At 43.4% G+C, this 18,470-nt stretch overlaps 1 protein-coding gene across 3 annotated transcripts; it reads left to right on the top strand.

Annotated features, from left to right (window-relative positions):
- Positions 1 to 211: 211 nt before the first annotated feature.
- On the top strand, positions 212 to 8,025 carry LOC135542645 (transcription factor Sp3-like). Of its 3 annotated transcripts, none has more exons than XM_064969761.1 (9): positions 212 to 374; positions 640 to 737; positions 2,211 to 2,444; positions 3,738 to 4,304; positions 4,573 to 4,734; positions 4,832 to 5,033; positions 5,136 to 5,325; positions 5,539 to 5,735; positions 5,848 to 8,025. In XM_064969761.1, exons 2-9 carry the CDS (start codon positions 669 to 671, stop codon positions 6,102 to 6,104), a joined length of 1,878 nt encoding a protein of 625 aa, XP_064825833.1. In that variant the 5' UTR covers positions 212 to 374; positions 640 to 668; the 3' UTR covers positions 6,105 to 8,025. The 3 variants fall into 3 exon arrangements, with proteins under 3 accessions (XP_064825833.1, XP_064825832.1, XP_064825831.1); XM_064969760.1 differs by having other exon boundaries at positions 4,540 to 4,734; XM_064969759.1 differs by lacking the exon at positions 212 to 374 and having other exon boundaries at positions 633 to 737; positions 4,540 to 4,734.
- Positions 8,026 to 18,470: the final 10,445 nt, after the last annotated feature.

Below are 18,470 nucleotides of genomic sequence, written 5' to 3'. Positions count from 1 at the left end.
CACTTCCTGCTCTTCAATTTCAACCATAGATTCCCAGATATGAGGTTCTTGTCTAAAAACAAACAGGAAACAGATATCCCATAAAAAATGACGGACATATTCGCTTGGCCATAGAAGTCTCACCAAACCACAGAGTTAACCAATCAATTTTGAGAAGAACGGCGGGACTTCCTGTTACGTTGCCAGCGCCCCCCTTTTTGTGTTTCCCTCACTGTCAATCAAAATAGAAAAAAATCGACTCGAATTCACCGATCAACACAAGCCCGCCTTTGATAAAAGATAATCATGTTCGGAGTTTAGTTGATCAGATAATCTTTCGATTATTACCATTCACGATATGACTGGTACATAACATTTAACCCATCAACCAAGCGGTGAGTTTGTACGTTACAACCGATAGCAAGGCAGGCTAACTACGTCTTTTAATCTTTTGCAGGAGACCTATGCTAGGTAGTTAGCTAGTTAACAAAAGTAAACATTCAATCTGTGTCGAAATCCGCATTGAAACCTTGTCGCAAAGTTAAGGTTTGCCGTTTATTCTTCATCGACTGAAGTTTGTTGTCTCTTTGCAGCCTTTTGGGAGCAGAAACCTGTGAGAAATTTAGTGTTTTGCTAAATTTTCCTTTCTCTCCATGCTAGCGCCAGAGCAACATTTGAAACAAGAGGAAATGGCTACCGCGGACGTGGAAGGCAGTCAAAGCGAATTCCTACAGCACGGCGGAGCCTCGGAAAACCAGGTACCCCAACATTTTCTATCTCGTATTTCGAATCCTCCGAGCTACTACTGTGTGGTGTTTTTAGCTAGCTAGAAGTTCACACGTTTTAAATGTTGCAGGGGGTGTAAAGCTAGTATACTTCCGCCGCTGTGTTCCCCGCTATAACGGCCACCCACTTTACCCCTCTAGAACCCGCCCATAGTGGGTAGGACACAGCCCGTCACTTGGTCAGGTCGCCGATATTTAGCACGTCTACCTGAGGCTAGAGGGGTACAGTGGGGAAAGGAGGGGTGAGTGGGGAAACCGAACAGAGAATGTGGGAATCTGCACCCGACTACAAAAGATCTCCCCCACGCCCATGCTGTTGCGATTACGTATTTTGTCTTCGATGATTTGTCTAGTTGTGGTGACTTGCTCTCGCCCACATTTGGCTCCACAATTCCGTAGCTGTGTTTTAACATTTAGAAACGCCAATCATTGCTTTCAAAGTGATTTTCAAAACATACGCTGATATCCGCCTTAATTTCCCGCTGATATGAAAGATATCTTTCAAATAATAAAAAAATATACTAACTGTTATACTCGCCGTTTTGCACAGATTGACAAGCTGTGTGCCTCCAGTTGATGAAATACACTTCATTCCCAGTTGTGCACACACGCGTGTTCGGAGCTCGCTAATTAGCGCAGGTGGCCGCCAATGTCGCTTCTGTCTTTGTAAACAAACGATGGGACATGGAGAAATGGCCGTGTGGGAACACTAATCCTATAAACATGTGTGTAGTAATTTAATCTTTGTTTAAAACCATAAATAAAAAAAGTCTTCCTGATATGAAAGATACTGTACCTTCCTTATGTTTCCAAAAACGTACCGCAAGCGATGCATGTTAATGTTTAGGGCTCTTCAACAAAACTTTCCTGTCAGAATATACTGTACATTCGTCAATAGGCGCTGAATAGGGTAGGTGCAGTCACATGCTTGAGGAAGTTTGGATCCTTTCTTATCAAACCACCTAGCTAAGCCAAAGTCTGTATAGCGGATTCAGAAATATTTAGGTTCATGGTTGATTTCTCATGTTGTGACATTTTTGCTTTAAGGAAAATGTCTTGATACTACTGTATTATTACTAGTCCACTGTTGCAGATACCTATAATATAGGATTTTATATCTATTTTAACAAGATCCACAATAATTGTCTTGTCTACTGACACTGTATTGTGATAACAAACCATACTGCATGTCATTTTGCCCTATTCACAGCTTGGAGCCTACACCCTGGTATCTGTCTCTGTACCTCTAGCTCTCGTCTCAGATCGTACAGAAATGTCATTTACAATTTAATATTTTGCTTCATATTCTTTGTGAACTACAATGCAACAGCGTAAGACTTATGACCAGTGCCTTCTACATATCTGTAACTAGATCAGCTTGTTTCATTCCGCAACAGTGGATCTGAATAATAATTTATGAATGTGTGTGTGTCTTCTCTCTGTCAGACCACAGACATGACCGCCATCCAGCTAACAGGTTCAGACCGTTGGGAGTTGTTAACCCCGGTCTCTACAGGGAAGGATGCGCAGCAGGGAGTCGTCCACATTCCTAACTCTGGCATGATGACCTCTAACGGCCAGTATGTTCTCCCTATCGGGAACATGGACAGTCAGCCCATCTACGTCACAGCATCTGGAAACGACGGCTCAGCCAACGGAGTGTCCAGCATACAATACCAGGTAGTGTACTGTTCACACGCAGGTACTTTTGGCCATGTAGTGTATGTGGACATCCCTTCAAATTAGTGGATTTGGCTATTTCAGCCACACCCGTTGCTGACAGGTGTATAAAATCGAGCACACGGTCATGCAATTTCCATAGACAAACATTGTCAGTAGAATGGCCTGTAGTGATGAGCTCAGTGACTTTCAACGTGGCACCATCATAGGATGCCATCTTTCCAACAAGTCAGTTCTTCAAATTTCTGCCCTGCTATAGTTGCCCCAGTCAGCTGTAAAAATCGTCTGTCCTCAGTTGCAACACTCACCACCGAGTTACAAACTAACTTTGGAAGCAACGTCAGCACAAGATCTGTTCGTCGGGAGCTTCATGAAATGGGTTTCCTTGGCCGAGCAGCTGCATACAAGCCTAAGATCACCATGCGCAATGCCAAGCGTTAGCTGGAGTGGTGTAAAGCTTGTCGCCATTGGACCTTGGAGCAGTAGAAACACGTTCTCTGTAGTCATGAATCACGCTTCACCATTTGGCAGTCCGACGGACGAATCTGGGTTTGACTGATGCCAGGAAAGCGCTACCTGCCCAAAGGCATAGTGCCAACTGTAAAGTTTGGAGGAGGAGGAATAATGGTCTGGGGCTGTTTTTCATGGTTCGGGCTATGCCTCTTAGTTCCAGTGAAGGGAAATCGGAGCTGCAGCATATGATGACATTCTAGATGATTCTGTGCATCCATCTTTGTGGCAACAGTTTGTGGAAGGCTCTTTCCTGTTTCAGCATGAAAATGCCCCCGTGCACAAAGTGAGATCCATGCAGAAATAATTTGTTGAGATTGGCGTGGAAGAACTTGACTGGCCTGCACAGAGCCCTGACCTCAACCCCATCGAACAGCTTTGGGAAGAATTGGAACGGCGACTGAGAGCCTGGCCTAATCGCCTAACATCAGTGCCTGGACTCACTAATGCTCTTATGGCTAAAACTGCAACAAAGTTCCAACATCTAGTATAAAACCTTCCCAGAAGAGTGGAGGCTGTTGTAGCAGCAAAGGGGGGGACCCACTTCATATTAATGCCCATGATTTTAGAATGAGATGTTTGACGAGCGGGTGTCCATATACCTTTGGCCATGTAGTGTGTGTGTGTGCATATATACATGCACATATCTACAGGTACACTCACACACATGCACACCTTTGTTAGCGGATGTCCATTACCAGGTCGATTATCATGTTAGTAGCCCTTACACACAATATTCTCTACACACAAATGTCGAACTCTCTCTTCCATGTCATCCCTCAGATCCACAACTCAGATGGAACTCTGGCAGGCTTCTCTGCGCAGGGATTGGACGATGGCTCGGGCCAAATCCAGCTCATCCAGGACGGTAGCCACGGCAATATCGGAATCAGCGTCGCCACAACGACAACCTCTGACCTCCTAACGCAGGCTGGGCATATGCAGCAGATTCAGGGCGTGTCATTGGCCGGGGGCACGACCTATAGCGGCGCGGTTCCCATGGGGCTGTCGGGGGGTAACATAACTTTCCTCCCTATCAACAGCATAGACCTCGAATCACTAGGGCTTGCCGGTGCTCAGACGGTTCCCATAGCAACGACGACCGACGGTCAGCTGATCATGGGCAGCCAGGCGCTGGAGGGGCAGGAAGGTGGAGCCAAACAGCTAGCGACCCTAGTTAGTGAAGCTAACGGTAACCCAGACCTCTACGTGCCAACAACCTCATCATCCCAGCTGCCTGAGACCATCGACGGGACAGGGGTTCTGACCCAAGCTACTGCCGTGTCCGCCGGGGTTTCAGACGCATCCCCAGAGAACTACAACTCCCACAACCACCTGCAGCAAATACAGGTCAGTCATATGACATGTAATTCCCTAGGCTTTATTCCCAGCGCCCTACACCACATATAACAGTCATATTACAGTGAGTCATGATACAGGAAAAAAGTTACTAGTCTTGTTTAACTTGTCTTCAGCAGGTCATATCATATTACTATGTACGTTGCTGTAGGTCCTCCTCGGGACACTGTTCTAAGAGCATGGCTGAAAAAAATGACCATGACTGAATTAAGTCTGTTTCATCCAGGTGTCCACCTCTAATGCCTCGTCCTTCTCCCAGCCCATCCTACAGCTGTCGGGGGACAACCAGGGGGCCCAGGGACAGGACCTATCCCAGTCTGGGCAGACGCTCCAGAGTGTCCAGCTCGTCAACCCTGGAACTTTCCTCATCCAGGCCCAGACAGTCACTGCTTCGGGACAGATACAGTGGCAGACCTTCCAGGTAGGTTGTGTGGGTGTGTGTTTATCTGTTTCAATACCGTACATAGGTGTGTGGGATCATGCATGTGTGTAACTCTTTCTAACGCACTCCCTCTCAGGTCCAAGGGGTCCAGTCTCTGCAGGGCCTCCAGCTCCCCCAGGCCCAGGGGGGCCAGCAGCTGACACTGGCCCCAGTGCAGGGCCTCTCTATGGGTCAGGGAGGATCCATCACCCTGCCTAACCTCCAGACTGTTACAGTCAACTCTATAGGACAGCCAGCAATTCAATACACACAGGGAGAGGAGGCCGGCAGTCCTGCAGGTAGGAACATGCATACGTATACACACATACATACACACAAACCCCATCTTTCTATTTCTTACTTTGTCTCTCTCTCTCTCACACAACTATCTCTCCCCACAGGCATCCAGATAAAGGAGGAGCCAGACTCTGAAGAGTGGCAGCTGAGTGGTGACTCCACCCTCAACCCCAGTGACATCAACAACCTGCGTGTCCAGATGGATGACGAAGACATGGACATGTCCACCGGGGAGGGCAAGAGGTTGAGGAGAGTCGCCTGCACCTGTCCCAACTGTAAAGAGGCTGGAGGGAGGTGTGTTGGAAAGACACACATAAACAATATATTAACACAAATGTAAATAGAAACGTTGGATCCGAGGCTTTAGCTCAGTGGGTTAATGTGGTTGAACCGGGGTCTACACTCAGTAGGGTCACTTTGAACCACGACAATTGAAATTCCAGTGATTGCATGAAGTTGACTTTGTGTGTGACCCCAACCCACTCTCTTGTCACCCCTTCCTCCCAGAGGGTCGAGTCTTGGTAAGAAGAAGCAGCATATCTGTCACATCGTGGGCTGTGGGAAGGTGTACGGTAAGACTTCTCACCTCAGGGCTCACCTCAGATGGCACAGCGGAGAACGGCCCTTCGTCTGCAACTGGATGTTCTGTGGCAAGCGGTTTACCCGGAGTGACGAGCTACAGAGACATAGACGGACACACACGGGTAGGAATACACACTAACACCATCTTCACTACATAACACAAGCTTAACGCTCACCACACTTATTCTTTCATCACTCTCTACCTCTTTTTCTCCCTTTCATTTCTCTGTCTAGGAGAGAAGAAGTTTGTGTGCGCACAGTGTTCAAAGAGGTTCATGCGTAGCGACCATCTGGCCAAACATATAAAGACTCACCAGAATAAAAAAGGTGTAGCTTCCTCCTCATTGTCTCCGCCCCCCAGCGACACCATCATCACCGCAGACGGAACCACCCTCATCCTTCAATCAGCTGCTGGTGGCCACGACCTCCTAGGCAATCAGGAGATCCCTCTGCAGCTGGTCACCGTGGCGCCCGGTGAGGTCATGGAATGAGGACGTGGCTTATAGACTGGCCAATAAACAGGGACCGTGTGGGCTTTTTTCTCCCCCCCTTTGTTTTTTGTTTTTTATTGTTTTTTTATATATGAATATATATACGTAAATATATATGACAAATATATATATATTTTAAGTAAGAGTTATCATGACTTTATGTTTGTTATTTGCAGTCTTTTTATAGGCAGGCAAACAAATTACATTCAATGTTGTCACTATGTACACACACAGACACACACACTCTCGCAAACATGAATACTCACTACGAAATGCCTTATTTTGTATCATACTGTTGTATAAAATGCTGGAGATGCATGTGTTTTTTAAGCTTTTGCAGATCATGTAATTGTGTTAGGATGCAGGGAATAGGAAAAGTGTCTGTAGCCCTCTCTCTAGAGCGATTGATTGAATAATTGATTATATTGAATCATCGGTCGCTTTCTCTAGAGAGTGTGGGTGTCTGTGTATTGAGAGAGACTACAGGTGGCTTCATTAACTCTTCACCTGAAGCGACAAGCATAACACCCTTTTAAGACCTTGTGAACACTGTCATAGCCATGATATAACACTTTTTTTCTTTTCTTTTTTACATTTTTATTGTAGAACACTATGACAGCGTTTATAACAACCAATATCTGCATAATGTCAGACCTTTGTAATGTAGTGGTAGAGTTGGGCTTGCACACTGATTCTCCAACACATACCTTTGATTTGTTAACAATGTTCTGATCAATTAATGTTTGGATTGATTGAACCTTTGCTAACCAATAAAGGTATGTCTGTGTGGACACTTTTATTTCCATGTAGATTTTTTTCCCAGCCCTGTACCCCATGGAAGTGATGTGACCTCATGCTATTAAAGCTTGTGTCATGTGACATGCCCTGTGGATTCAGGTGAAGCGTTATTAGCGGTTGGATTGATTTGGTGATAAAAGTTGGCCATACATGCTGCGCTAGGGTCAGTTTAGGCTTTATCCCCCCTTAATGTTTGAGGTTAGGATTTGGGGGGGGGGGTAAGCTGATCCTAGATCTGCCTGAAGGAAACGTTGACCCACAGCAGAATGTTTGGGTCATCACTCTCGCCAACATGAGCACACTTGCAGTGCTTACTCAAGTCAAATGTGTCTTCAGTTAACTATTTTTTTTTCTTTTTTTTTTTAAACTTTTTGTTGTATAGTTACATTTTATATTCTGTTTCTATGACTAGCTCAGTTTGGGACTTGTCACATTAATTAAATTAAAATGAGTTAAAGGACACAGGTCTGAAAATCGACTTGATTTCTCAATTGCCCACCCAAAATGGTGAAAACATTTTGAACTTGTCATTTTTGTATTTCTGGAACAGTTGAGGTTCACCGACCAGTACATTGAACATTTCAAATGGTACATCAAATATGGCCGCCGGAGCATGCACCCACTGCAAGACATTTAGTGCAGTCCAATTTTCTACCCTTCTCCTGAAGTGTGTACTCATCCACTCACCTGCATGGATTTAAATGGAGTGGATTATGGTGGTAACTTCCTCCAGACATTTTTCTACCAATCCAATGCACACATCTGGGTGAGGGGTAGAATCTGAATCACAATAAACTGTTCTACTCATTCTAATTCTATTATGTTTCCACTGCTCTCAGGCTAGTTGCTTCTCATTGTAAAGGAAACAATCATGCCATTATTATTTCTAAATGTTATTGTAATCTTTCCTGTCAGTATGTGCATGTCTTAGCGTCCACTTACCTGTATATTATCTTCTATTCACATTGTTAATAGAAGCCATTTTCTTTAGATAAATACTTTTGTTGTATCAAAAGCTTATTTTAATTGTTTTTTTTAAAGAAAGTGTCAAATTTGAATGTTACTTTTTGTAAAACCTTTTTTCAAATGGATCATAATTAAAGTCTGATTCCTTCCAATGACAGATTGTGCATGTGTGTGTCACTAGTTATTTTATGATAACAGCAAAGATTATTCCTCTGGTTACAGAGGTTGCAGTTCTCCTGAACACAGTCGGTGGCAGCAAAGCCATTTGTGGCAGGATTACGTCAATTGACATCCACGAAGAACAGTTTGCCTTCAACAATGGCTTTTATGAAGAAGAAACTGCAGATTTGTTGTAATAATTATGTTCTGGTATCTTTTGCTGTTGGTTGCATTATGTTCTTGATAGAACCCTGACCTGTTCACCGGACGTACTACCTGTCTGACCTGCTGTTTTCAACTCTAGAGACAGCAGGAGCGGTAGAGATACTCTGAATGATCAGCTATGATAAACCAACTGACATGTACTCTTGAGGTTCTGACCTGTGGCACTCTTGACAACCACTGTGATTATTATTATTGGACCCTGCTGGTCATCTATGAACATTTGAACGTCTTGGCCATGTTCTGTTATCTCCACCCGGCACAGCTAGAAGAGGACTGGCCACCCCTCATAGCCTGGTTCCTCTCTAGGTTTCTTCCTAGGTTCTGGCCTTTCTAGGGAGTTTTAATTGGACACTGTGCTTCTACACCTGCATTGCTTGCTGTTTGGGGTTTTAGGCTGGGTTTCTGTACAGCACGTTGAGATATCAGCTGATGTACGAAGGGCTTTGTAAATACATTTGATTTGATTCTGATAGGTAATTTAAATAAGAGGCAAAGACAGTACATTTAGAGAACTGAAACGTTATCTGACTGTCACTTCATTGCAATAGTAAGAGCTCGTAAGTATCCTAGCCATGTTTACGACAAAAACAAATAATTTTATAACTAACCCAAGATAGACCAGAGCCTGTCGTTTCCAATGGTAGCAAATTAATCATAGTGGGCAGAACAGGCAAGATGGAGGGCAGAGCCAAGTACAAGCTAGTGTGCTCATGTTGTCACATTTATTTGCATATTTCCGTTAAGAGAACACCTACTCTGAAGTGCTTGTGTGCAATAACTCAATTTGCCTTTAACTCGTTCAAAACACTGCCATAAAAAAGTAGGCAAAGGGCAATGTTTACAAAAACTCCACTCTGTTAGAGATGATAGTTTTGGAAACAGAAAACTGTATGGAGACCAATGACATAATTAGCAGAATATCGGCCAAAATCCGTCTTGCTCCATCTTCTCCTGCTGTTGGCCTCTGGGCTTCACATTTATACATCCGGTGAAATGTCTGTCTCATTGTTCTATCTGTGACTCAACAACAGATGAAAGATGTTTAGTTATCTTAATCTTTTACTAAAGTCAAAAAAAGTTGCTAGCTAGTAGTAGTGTAGTCTTATTTTTTACCCGAGTTGGCGAAAAACAAATTATTGATTTCAAGACTGGGCTGAAAATCGCTCAGTTCTCATTTCAATAGCTGATGCAGCTGATAATGCAGATCTAGCGCATCTCGGACTCCGGACTCAACTCCGACTCTTGTGTACTATTGTGTTTGGAGTCGACTCTTGCTCTACTCTCAAAACACTGAAACAGATAGTATTTTATTCCTGCTTCCGAGCCGGCCTGTCAGAGTAGAGGCTGGGCGTGGTTTAAACTCACTCAGCCTATCGTTGATTGTTGGCGCACAGGCTGGTCCCAGCCCCCTAAGCGCTTCATCGGTCAGTCGTTGTCGTTGTGTAGAATGCGCTCACACACTCAATACAGTTATCTCACACCTGGCTCCTGTTATCTAACAAAATACCATTTGTTCCCGCAACACTACGTTCTGAATGTGCCCCCACAACTCATTGCACAGTTCCTGTCTTCATGTTATTCTGTATTTTTCCATCACGAGAAAGGCCCATGGCCCTGAAACTGTTAACAATGTCTCAAGTCAGCTATGCTGCATAACACATATACCCACACAAGCCAACAGCAAATAATATTCCATCACATATGATATGGTAAGGGCTATAGTGTATAACACATAACCTCACACTACTAGGAAGACTACATTTACATTCTAGAGGACTGACATGAGCATGATGCTGCCCATTTGCTGATCAACTTAACCTATAAAAGGCCTATTTTGTTTGAATATAGAACATGATGTGTTCAGACTTGATGGATCCCATGGGATTATATTTTATATACAGTATTTTGTATATATTTTTATTTGAACTTTGATTTAACTAGGCAAGTCGGTTTTAAGAACAAATTCTTATTTAAAATGACGGCCAAACCCGGATGAAGCTGGGCCAATTGTGCAGCGCTATGGGACTCCCAATCACGGCCGGTTGTGATACAGCCTGGATCCGATGTCTGTAACACTGAGATGCAGTGCCTTAGACCGCTGCGCCACTCGGGAGCTTCGAGCCTATTATTTGGCAAGCTTTTGCCCTATTCGGACGGGTATTACTAGAAACGTTGGTTTCGTCATTATATTCCAAACATGTGCCTTGTTCCAGTGGTCAATTCACACAATCTGCTCCCTGTAATTCTAATTTATTTATATATTTTTAATTGAATTGATTTATGATGGAAGCCTGCATGTTTTTATTGTGGGCGTGGATATATTTCAACGTCATGTCTAGACGATAATAGGCTACTACAACTCATGCTCTGCTGCCAAATGCAGGCCTATAGGTGTCCCTATAGTGTGTTATGCAGCACTATACAGGATCGCTCCAATAATGGTATCTTTCCAATGGTTTGAAGCAGCTAACTAGCCTCTCCATCAGGGTATTCTGCTGTCACCCCATTCGGTTTGGTTTGTGTCATATTGTTTGAAGTTCGTCCTTGTTTTTATTACTTGTGACCGTGTACCAACCTGGGCGATACTCTGGTCTACAAGTATTGCGGCGTTGAGGGTTTGTCTTCGTTGTTTGTGTTACTTGTCTGTCCACCGGAACCCTCACGGTTTTAGCCTTCGGGGCCAGGGACCGCGACTACCACGCAAGATCTGGAGACGGTGTGTTTCACTACCGTGGGCTTGCAGTTCTCCCTGAGAGTGAGCTAGGTGTTGCGAGGCGCACCACCTTTCGTTAAAGATTTTTTATAACTAAAACAATTTTTTATTTAACCTTTATTTAACCAGGTAGGCTAGTTGAGAACAAGTTCTCATTTACAACTGCGACCTGGCAAAGATAAAGCAAAGCAGTGCAACACAAACAACAACACAGAGTTACACATGGAATAAACAAACATACAGTCAATATAAAAATATAAAAAGTCTATACAGTGTGGGCAAATGAGGTAGGTAAGGCAATAAATAAGCCATAGTGGCGAAATAATTAAAATATAGCAATTTAATACTGGAGTGATAGATGTGCAGAAGATGAGTGTGCAAGTAGACATACTGGGGTGCAAAAGAGCAAAATAAATAACAGTATGGGGATGAGGTAGTTGGATGGGCTATTTACAGATGGGCTATGTACAGGTGCAGTGATCTGTGAGCTGCGCTGACAGCTCGTGAGGGAGATATGAGTCTCCAGCTTCAGAGATTTTTGCAGTTCGTTCCAGTCATTGGCAGCAGAGAATTGGAAGGAAAGCCGGCCGAAGGAGGAATTGGCTTTGGGGGTGACCAGTGAAATATACCTGCTGGAGCGTGTACTACGGGTGGGTGCTGCTATGGTGACCAGTGAGCTGAGATAAGGCGGGGCTTTACCTAGCAAAGACTTATAGATGACCTGGAGCCATTGGGTTTGACGACAAATATGAAGCAATGGACAGCCAACGAGAGCATACAGGTCGCAGTGGTGGGTAGTATGTGGGGCTTTGGTGACAAAACGGATGGCACTGTGATAGACTGCATCCAATTTGCTGAGTAGTGTTGGAGGCTATTTTGTAAATTACATCGCCGAAGTCGAGGATCGGTAGGATGGTCAGTTTTACGAAGGTATGTTTGGCAGCATGAGTGAAGGATGCTTTGTTGCGAAATAGGAAGCCGATTCTAGATTTAATTTTGAATTGGAGCATCTTAATGTGAGTCTGGAAGGAGAGTTTACAGTCTAACCAGACACCTAGTTATTTGTAGTTGTCCAAGTCAGAACTGTCCAGAGTAGTGATGCTAGACGGGCGGGCAGATGTGGGCAGCAATCGGTTGAAGAGCATGCATTTAGTTTTACTTGCATTTAAGAGCAGTTGGAGGCCACGGAAGGAAAGTTGTATGGCATTGAAGCTCGTCTGGAGGTTAGTTAACACAGTGTCCAAAGAAGGGCTAGAAGTATACAAAATGGTGTCGCCTGCGTAAAGGTGGATCAGAGAATCACCAGCAGCAAGAGCGACATCATTGATATGCAGAGAACAAAGTCGGCCCGAGGATTGAACCCTGTAAAGACTGCCAGAGGTCTGGACAACAGGCCCTCCGATTTGACACACTGAACTCTATCAGAGAAGTAGTTGGTAAACCAGGCGAGGCAATCATTTGAGAAACCAAGGCTGCCAATAAGAATGTGGTGATTGACAGAGTCGAAAGCCTTAGCCAGGTCGATGAATACGGCTGCACAGTAATGTCTCTTATCGATGGGGGTTATAATGCCGTTTAGGACCTTGAGCGTGGCTGAAGTGCACCCATGACCAGCTCTGAAACCAGATTGCATAGCGGAGAAGGTACTGTGGGATTCGAAATGGTCGGTAATCTGTTTGTTAACTTGGCTTTCGAAGACCTTAGAAAAACAGGGTAGGATAGATATAGGTCTGTAGCAGTTTGGGTCTAGAGTGTCACCCCCTTTGAAGAGGGGGATGACCGCAGCAGCTTTCCAATCTTTGGGAATCTCAGACGATACGAAATAGAGGTTGTACAGGCTAGTAATAGGGGTTGCAACAATTTCGGCAGATAATTTTAGAAAAAGGGGTCCAGATTGTCAAGCCCGGCTGATTTGTAGGGGTCCAGATTTTTTAGCTCTTTCAGAACATCAGCTATCTGGATTTGGGTGAAGGAGAAATGGTGGGGGCTTTGGCTGGTTGCTGTGGAGGGTGCCGGGCAGTTGACCGGGGTAGGGGTAGCCAGGTGGAAAGCATTGCCAGCCGTAGAGAATTGCTTATTGAAATTCTCAATTATAGTGGATTTATCTGTGGTGACAGTGTTTCCTAGCCTCAGAGCAGTGGGCAGCTGGGAGGAGGTGCTCTTATTCTCCATGGACTTTACAGTGATAACCACAATAACAACGAAATGTGCAAACGTTGCCCAATTAGCGGGAGGGTTGGTGGCAACTTTATGTCGTGTGCGGTGCTGAAGTTCAGAATGGCTTTCAGTCAAAACCAATACAGCGCTGTGAAACACCGAGCCTGAGCTCTGATGTCATTTATAGCATGTTACTGTACAGCCACTGCGTTAAATTTTCAAGCCGTATACAGGTACGAGTGTAAAGGGTTAATAAATCACAGTGGGAGCACATCAAAGTTATGAACAGGTATTCATCATTCCTTTGTATTTGACCTTCTGTCATGTTCTATCCAAAAGAGGACTTCATCAGAGGGCAAGGATATCATCAACCAGAGGATAGGGCTGCTCCTGGCTATTATCCTCAAGTCTAAGGCATCTGTAACTTTGTCCAGTCCTTCCTGGGATGGGAGTTTTGGAGACAGGGCTGTCCTAAAAGCACATTTAAAACCCACTATAGCCTGGGGGTGACTAGTTCCATGTTGCCAGAACTGCAGCAGAGAGACTCCTGTCTGGGAGGACTTTCTATTAACCCACCAGAGCGAACGCAACACATTCAAATTTTTGTTCTCCATCTCTCGGGGTCTCATTTATCAACTGTGCGAAATTACAAATGATTGTGATTTATCAAACTGTTGATCTCAACATATCCGCATGTTTTCATTGATAAATCAGAGCCATACTATATTTGTCATGGACTAGCATTTACAACCCCACCTGGAAAACTCCATTCACCTTGTCTGGCAACAAAAATACCCTCATATGCTGTATGATTTGGAAATGTTGGAACTGGGCCATGATAGTTCCTAAAAGAAAGAGCAATGGCAAATTTGATCACACTTCTGTCAATCTTTTGCAATTACTTTTTCATACTCAACATGCATGTGAGTGCCAGACACTGGCTGCAAATTCTACAAGATTGATTGTCTATTCAAATAAATGCTGCAGCCCACAAGTGTATGCAAAAGAAAAACTGCTGTTTAATCTTTTTTTATCGATAGATGATTGTGTTTTTATCTCCTGGCTTGATATAGGCTCTGAGATTAAATAGGCTATGACATTGTGCACCTATTGCACAGATATTTATCATTATGTTTTTATTCACATTATTTTGAATGATTCCATTTCCCCCAAATAACAATATTTGCTGGCAATACCATTCTTCAAACACTAGAAGTGTGCGTACGCATGGTCTGAGCTGTGCGTGGAGATACGCACCCTTTCCATCAAGTTCAAATTTGAAGAATACCAACCTTTGCAGGAAAACTGGCACACACAAGGCTTAGTGTTTTTTGTGCTTATGCACCTTTGATAAATGAGGCCCCAGAACTCGTTCCCACAGAAGCTCCCGCAGGCACTATTCTCGCTCCCGTTCCCACCACCAGTGTTTCCAGAGCCGCTCCCACAGCCCAGAATCCCGTTTGTGTCAGAACCACAGCCATTCCCCCATGTTCAACAGCCACAGGCACATCGGCAACAGGGTACGTGTACACACACACACACGCACTAAATGTTTTCAGTGTAGTTGATGTGATGGTGTGTGTGTTCCAGAGTGCAGAGAACAGAATGGAATCAGACAGAGGAAGGAGATGAGAAATTTCCTCCACCACTGAACCATCAAACACAGACCAGACTACAACCCCTGAGACCTCCAGTCCACAACCCCCCCAGCCAGACACCAGCTCCTGGCTCTGACACCCCCAGTCCACAACCCCCTCAGCCAGACACAGACCCCACCCCTGGGACCTCCTCTGACCAACTGAAGCCGTTAGTGTCTTTTAAACAACGTTAAAGCTTGCCTGTATAATGAAAATAATTTGCTACAGTTGAAGTCAGAAGTTTACATACACCCTAACCAAATACATTTAAACTCAAGTTTCAGAACTCCTGACATTTAATCATTGAAAAAATTCCCTTTCTTAGGTCAGTTAGGATCACAACTTTATTTTAAGAATGTGAAATGTCAGAATAATACTAGAGAGAAAGATTTATTTCAGATTTTATTTCTTTCATCACATTCCCAGTGGGTCAGAAGTTCACATACAGTCAATTAGTCTTTGGTAACATTGCCTTTAAATTGTTTAACTTGGGTCAAACATGTCAGGTAGCCTTCCACAAGCTTCCCACAATAAGTTGGGTGAATTTTGGCCCATTCCTCCTGACAGAGCTGGAGTAACTGAGTCAGGTTTGTAGGCCTCCTTGCTTGCACACGCTTTTTCAGTTCTGCCCACATTTTCTATAGGATTGAGGTCAGGGTTTTGTGATGGCCACTCCAATACCTTGACTTTGTTGTCCTTAAGCCATTTTTCCACAACTTTGGAAGTAGGCTTGGGGTCACTGTCCATTTGGAAGACCCATTTGCGACCAAGCTTTAACTTCCTGACTGATGTCTTAAGATGTTGCTTCAATATATCCACATAATTTTCCACCCTCATGATGCCATCTATTTTGTGAAGTGCACCAGTCCCTCCTGCAGCAAAGCACCCCCACAACATGATGCTGCCATCCCTGTGTTCACGGTTGGGATGTTGTTCTTTTGCTTGCAAGCCTCCCCCTTTTTTCTCCAAACATAACAATGGTCATTATGGCCAAACAGTTCTATTTTTGTTTCATCAGACCAGAGGACTTTTCTCCAAAAAGTATGATCTTTGTCCCCATGTGCAGTTGCAAACCTTAGTCTGGCTTTTTTATGGCGGTTTTGGAGCAGTGGCTTCTTCCTTGCTGAGCGGCCTTTCAGGTTATGTCGATATTGGACTTGTTTTACTGTGAATATAGATACTTTTGTACCCGCTTCCTCCAGTATCTTCACAAGGTCCTTTGCTGTTGTTCTGGGATTGATTTGCACTTTTCACACCAAAGTACGTTCATCTCTAGAAGACAGAACGCGTCTCCTTCCTGAGCGGTATGATGGCTGCGTGGTCCCATGGTATTTATACTTAAGTACTATTGTTTGTACAGATGAACATGGTACCTTCAGGCGTTTGTAAATTGCTCCCAAGGATGAACCAGACTTGTGAGGTCTACAATTTATTTTCTGAGGTCTTGGCTGATTTCTTTTGATTTTCCCATGATGTCAAGCAAAGAGGCACTGCGTTTGAAGGTATTCCTTGAAATACATCCACAGTTACACCTCCAACTGACTCAAATTATGTCAATTAGCCTATCAGAAGCTTCTAAAGCCATGACATCATTTTCTGGAATTTTCCAAGCTGTATAAAGGCACAGTCAACTTAGTGTATGTAAACTTCTGACCCACTGGAATTGTGATACAGTGAATTATAAGTGAAATAATCTGTCTGTAAACAATTGTTGGAAAAATTACTTGTGTCATACACAAAGTGAATGTCCAAACCGACTAGCCAAAACTATAGTTTGTTAACAAGAAATTTGTGGAGTGGTTGAAAAACGAGTTTTAATGACTCCAATTTAAGTGTATGTAAACTTCCGACTTCAACTGTATATGAGATCATAATTACCCGAAATGTTCCTAATCTCTCGAGAAATGTATAAAAGCCTCATACGTTGGTTCTGCTTTTAACAATGAATATGCTTTTTTATTTAGTTCCATTGTCCTCATGCACCTCAGTTGATAAGAGAGGTAGTGGAAGATATCCCTTCCCTAATCCCTCATGTGTCCGTTTAGCAGAAACGGCCCTAAGACATACAGTACCAATCAAATGTTTAGACACACCTACCCATTCAAGGGTTTTTCTTTATTTGAACTATTTTCTACATTTTAGAATAGATTTTTTTTTAAACTATGAAATAACACAAATAGAATCATGTTGTAACCAAAAAACTGTTAAACATATCAAAATATATTTTCAATTTTATATTATTCAAAGTAGCCACCCTTTGCCTTGATGACAGCTTTGCACACTCTTGGCATTCTCTCAACCAGCTTCACGAGGAATGCTTTTCAAACCATCTTGAAGGAGTTCCCAAATATTCTGAGCACGTTGGCTGCTTTTCCTTCACTCTGCGGTCCAACTTATCTGATTTGGGTTGAAGTTGGGTGATTGTGGAGGCCAGGTCATCTGATGCAGCACCATCACTCTCCTCCTTGGTCAAATAGCAGTTACACAGCCTGGAGGTTTGTTTTGGGTCATTGTCCTGTTGAAAAACAAAAGAGAGTCCCACTAAGCGCAAACCAGATGGGATGGCGTATCGCTGCAGAATGCTGTGGAAGCAAGGTTACTACACGATTCCATGTGTTATTTCATAGTTTTGATGTCTTTACTGTTATTATACAATGTAGAAAATAGTACAAATAAATAAATAAAAACTCGAATGAGTAGGTGTCCATACTTTTGCATGGTATTGTATGACGTTCTGCATCTGACCAACCACAATGTGCAAAGACAGTCTACTACAGAGGACAGACGTCAGTGTTTAATAATCCTGTAGTCCTCCAGATGTCTTTGGACATCTGCTCATAAACTAAAAATACGTCTTGCTCTCCTCCTTATGTGCAGGTCCCAGAGTTGTTCCTGCTCATGAGTAGTGCCCAGAGTCTTTCCTTGACCACATGACTTGACCAGGAAAAACATCTGCCCATGACTCACTGTTCCCCAATGTCTCCTCAGGACTTTGCTGGCCCATTGGAAAACACCCGCTGAAGAACCAAAGCCTCCAAAAGGAAAGACAATAAAGAAACTTGCTCAAATATCCCAAAAATAACAAACAATGAACCACCTCAGAAGCACAAAACACAACAGGCAAAGAAATCACACTGTAGTTGCAAGCCCAAGAAGAGGAGGATAAACAAAGCTGCCAGAATACAGACACAAACAAAGAATTTGCTCAAATAGCAGCCACAAACAAAGATTTTCCTCAAACCCCAGACACAAACAAAGAAGTCTCTCAAATGCCCCCAATAAGGGAAGTGGACATGGAGGCTACTGAAACATGGGACGCAGCGGACATTCTGACCTACCAGATTCGGACATCCTATGGATACTCACACACACACACACACCAGTGCACAGTACACAAAGACTCCTGTTTCAATATTTTTTTTACCAGACGTTTTGCTGAAGAAATGGTTTCTCTTTATTTGTTGTGTTTCTTTTGTAAAATTATGTTGGTGAATAATATTTCATAAAACAATGTTAGATTTCAGAACCAAGAGATGTACATAGATACTGTATGTCTACATTTGATTTAAAAAAGTCTCTCAAGCAGAGGTTGTTCTCTACTGGTTAAGACCATGGTCAGTTGTGGTACCTTGGTATTAGTTTTAAATGTATTCAAACGTAATTTCTTAGTTTGACTCCCTGGTAAATGCAACGACTTGGGACTGTTCAACG

This window comes from Oncorhynchus masou, chromosome 6 (assembly GCF_036934945.1).
Source record: "Oncorhynchus masou masou isolate Uvic2021 chromosome 6, UVic_Omas_1.1, whole genome shotgun sequence".
NCBI classification, from domain to species: domain Eukaryota; kingdom Metazoa; phylum Chordata; class Actinopteri; order Salmoniformes; family Salmonidae; genus Oncorhynchus; species Oncorhynchus masou.
This window is presented reverse-complemented; position numbering and strand designations above follow the sequence as displayed.

What these genes read in the sequence shown, in the direction of transcription:
- LOC135542645 (XM_064969759.1), top strand. Translation starts at nt 633, where the DNA reads ATGCTAGCGCCAGAGCAACATTTGAAACAAGAGGAAATGGCTACCGCG. An exon ending in GCGGAGCCTCGGAAAACCAG is followed by an intron (nt 738 to 2,210) that starts GTACCCCAACAT and finishes TCTCTCTGTCAG; the next exon opens with ACCACAGACATGACCGCCAT. An exon ending in TACAGTGGCAGACCTTCCAG is followed by an intron (nt 4,735 to 4,831) that starts GTAGGTTGTGTG and finishes ACTCCCTCTCAG; the next exon opens with GTCCAAGGGGTCCAGTCTCT.